At 42.8% G+C, this 4024-nt stretch overlaps 1 protein-coding gene across 11 annotated transcripts in view; it reads right to left on the bottom strand.

Moving 5' to 3' along the window:
- Positions 1-4024, bottom strand: part of myo6a (myosin VIa) — a 136139-nt gene that overhangs the window by 3423 nt on the left and 128692 nt on the right. For 7 of the 11 annotated variants that reach the window (XM_024290722.2, XM_024290720.2, XM_024290718.2 and 4 more), the window contains one exon: positions 364-585. In XM_024290722.2, the coding sequence (XP_024146490.1) occupies positions 364-585 (222 nt within the window). The remainder of the gene's footprint in view (positions 1-363; positions 586-4024) is intronic. The other 4 variants (XM_024290721.2, XM_024290716.2, XM_024290713.2 and 1 more) reach the window with 1 other exon arrangement.

Raw genomic sequence — 4024 nt, forward strand, 5'->3', positions numbered from 1 at the left:
AGCACGTTTGATTGATCTGGAGGATGATGTGTGTCGGCCCGACTGTGACCTGCTGTTCTAGTTTCAGGACTATGTGGAGTAAACCATGTCCACACTGAGGTTCATGTGTCGGGATGTCAGCCACACGCCGTCACAGAGCACAGGAAGAGCCTTTCTTCTGAAGGTTTTTTGCTGATTAGCTGTAAAAGTCTGAATTTGGAGATCTCTGCTGAACAGAAGCAGCTCACTTTTATAACAGGTGACTAAACGAATTTGGTTAAAAAATGATCCACATTTACAGCTGTTACATCAGAGGTGACACAAATTCTCACTGCGAACTGAATCACGAGGTGATGAAAATATGCTTTACTTCAACACACTGACCTGCCACCAGCAGGATGGGCTGTTTCTCAGGATGCAGCTCCATCTGCCTGGCGATCCAGGGCCCGTCGAAGTGGGCGTACCACCAGCCTTTCTTCTTGCTGTCGGGCTCTTTGTACTGGTCGCTCGGCCGGATGAAGGGGATGCGGAAAAAGCGCTGCTGCCGGTTCATCGCCACTTCATACTGCCGCGCTGGGATGGGCGGGGCTGCGTTCTGCTGGGCTGCTTTTAGGACAAAACCAGAGTTAGACACGTTTCTCCAAAGAGAGTCGTGAGGGCGTTTACATGCAGTCTGGGAAGAGAATTATGGGAAATGTAGTTGTTCCTGTTCACCCAAACGTGTTCACTCGAATACTGAAGATTCTTATCAAATAATACATAAATTTGGTCAGAATTTTTGTCAATTCATCATCAATGGAGAGAAGGTTCCCATGCGGAGCGGCCAACAGTCCCCGCCTTAGATTTTCATCATTGCTCAGCTCACATCTCATTAGTTATAATTGGGAATAAACACCTCTGAGCCGGTTTCAGTGATTTGTGGAGCAGGTAGAACACAGGTGACTGCACAGGAACTTCTCTTATTTACTTGAAGGGCTAAAGCCACAAACTTAACATGGGGTAAAGAGTTCCAGACGACACAGTCTAGCTGGAAAGTTCATCGTCTTCTCAGGGAAATGAGTAATGCTTTATGTTAAGGTCCTTGCATTAAATTAAAGAAAAATAAAAATGGGCTTTAGAAATCCACACAAATCATTCAATCCTTTTCAGCGACAAACACGTTCATTTGCAGATTGATCAACTTGTCTGTCAAGCTGCACACAAGCCAACAACTCTGCTTTGATTCATTTACTGGGAGCTTCATGAAGTGGATTTCCAGAGCGAAAGCCTTAGTCACATGCACCCGGACGAGGGTTTTTGGACTGTCCAGGGGGGTCATAGAGGAGCGCAGGTTAGCCTTACTGTTCCTTTGAGGCACCATGAAAACGAGATGCATCGTGAAGTATTTGTAAGGATGATGTTAGCTGCACACAATTATAACATACAAGTGAAGTTCTAAGATTCCCTTATGTCAAACTCTAATCCAGGAGTGTCCAAAGTCAGGCCTCGAGGGCCGGTGTCCTACATCCAACCAACCTGCCATTGAAGCTCCTTATTGGCCGAACACACCTGATGATCCAGGAAACCTGACACCCTCTCTCCAGACCACATTAATGAGCTTAATTGGAATTTTACAATTTGAAGATAATTTTCTCAACACATGCAGCCGGTGCTTTACGGGGTTCCATTTGTGCCAAAATATGTTTTTGCGTCCACTATGTCTATTAAACAAGTTCAGAGCATTTGTTTATGTCTATGTACCACTAAGAAATATCTTCTGCATGTCCACGCTTCTTTGACGATGACATTGTGATGTTTGGACGTCAGAGAAGTCCTTAGCAACAGTTGCTAGCGCCGTTGGCCCCTTTCGTTATGCAGAACATACAAAAATATTGCTTAGTAGAACATAGACACTGTAAATAAGAAATTGTTCTTAATGTTTTGCCTGGTGAAATAAAGGTTTCAATCAATATAGAAAGTGGACGCAAAAACATATTTTTGGCACAAATGGAGCCCCATACGGTCACCTCCGTTCCCCATACATGTTTTGTATGTATTTCGGCCGCAGACCGTCCATACCCACACGTAATGGCTGTCGTGACTAAGACCTGCACGAGTGCACCGAGCCGCGAACTCAGTCCAACGACGCCATGCCAGCTGTGATGAGGAGGAGATAATGGTGCGAAGCTGCTTTCATGCTGTGGTCTGCTTCCACTCAATAACACGTTCTCTCAGTTAGTGAACGGCTCAATTCAATCTAAAAGATTATGGTACCTCGTTAAAACATGGATGGTTTTGGCTTTGCATAAACTGGCTGGCACTCATGAGTGTCAGACGGGTTTTGGGATGAGTAGGAAAGGAAACTCCAAGTGAGGAGTTATTGTCCAATTTCATCCTAAAAAATCCTCTCCATTTAGTTCATGTCTATGGGGTTAAATCAGGATCTGCTTAAAGTGAAGGAAAAAACAGATTGAAATTTGAAAAACAGGCATTTTAACAGTTTAAAAAAATGTACATTTAAAAGCAGTTTTAAACTTGAAAATACACAAAGAAAACTTGAAGGAATTCATGAACATTTGAAAAAAATAAAATAGAACATTTGAAAAAATATTGAAAACTTGAAACTTGGAAAAAAAGACATACTAAAACTGTTATCAATTGAAACAAATTTTCAATTTATTCTATTTTTTTATTTTTTCAAATTTTCAATAATTCCTTTAAGTTAAAAATTGCTTTTATTCTTTTTTCATTCACTTTAAGCTGATCCCGATTTGACCCCATACATGTCACTGTAGTATTAGATTAGCAGCACATATAATTTACATTTTAGAGATAAATTTTTTTTTAATAACAAGTTTTTTTTTTATTATTATTAATAATAATAATGGATTGGATTTTATCTGCGCTTTTCCAGACGCTCAAAGCGCTTACATTGTGCCTCCATTATTCATTCACACCTCATTCATACTTGGTGATGGTAAGCTACTACTGTAGCCACAGCTGCCCTCGGGCAGGCTGACAGAGGCGTGGCTGCCAGTACGCGCCTACGGCCCCTCTGACCATCACCGGAACATTCATACGCATTCACACACCAGTGGAGCCACACTGGAGGCAAGTAGGGTTAAGTGCCTTGCCCAAGGACACAATGACACTTGGCTGGCAGGAGCCGGAATCGAACCGCCTATCCTTCGATCATTGGCCGACCCGCTCTACCACATGAGCCACTGTCGCCCTAAAATAAAATTTTAAGCCAAGGCTTTATACAATTTAGTTCAACAGTTCTTAATTGGGATTTTTTTGTCGACTCTAAAGCTGTAGTTGCAGTTGCTTTGAACCTCTCCACTGACGTCCAGAGAAAAACTTTTAAAAGTCTTCCAGAACATAATTAAAACCACTTTAAATGACTTGGAAAACTGTCTGCTTTAAGGGAACTTCAAGACAAGAACAGAAATCACTCCTTCACTTTGTTGTCTCTAATCCATCTTGTAAAGCTCTTATTTTGAAGGCTTGCACCAAGGACTTTAACATAAAGCCTTACCTGAAGGCAGTTTTTCTCTTACACATCAGAGTTGATCGGACTCATTTCCCATCACTGCATGTAAACACAAAGCCCTGCTCTGCTGCTCACAGATCAGCTCTGAATAATGACCCGTTTCCCTGAAGTGGAGTCAGAGTCCTGCTGTTAGAGCTGTGGGAGGGTCAGCGGAGATCACAGCAGCGCTGCTGACAGAGGAGGAAACCGGCCAGACAGGAAGCACAGCAGGTGTTTCTGCGGCTCTCAGCAAAGTCGAGTGCAACAAAGTAATCAGCGTTAACTCTACAAAGTGCAGCACAGAGTCGGGATCTAAGGGGGGAAGAAGCCTCCCTATTTGAAGCTGGTTCAAACACATTCATGTCATGAGCAAAACAGTTTGCATTGTTATCCACATTCACTACTTTGTTGAGTGTTTACACACAAACAAGGCGACAAACCCCATCACCAGCTACAGTCCTCAAGCCATTCTCTTAAAAGAGAAGAATTGCAGAAGCCCAAACACTTTCCCTCCAAACCCAGCAGCAACTCTCA

This window comes from Oryzias melastigma, linkage group LG24, assembly GCF_002922805.2.
Source record: "Oryzias melastigma strain HK-1 linkage group LG24, ASM292280v2, whole genome shotgun sequence".
NCBI classification, from domain to species: Eukaryota; Metazoa; Chordata; class Actinopteri; order Beloniformes; family Adrianichthyidae; genus Oryzias; species Oryzias melastigma.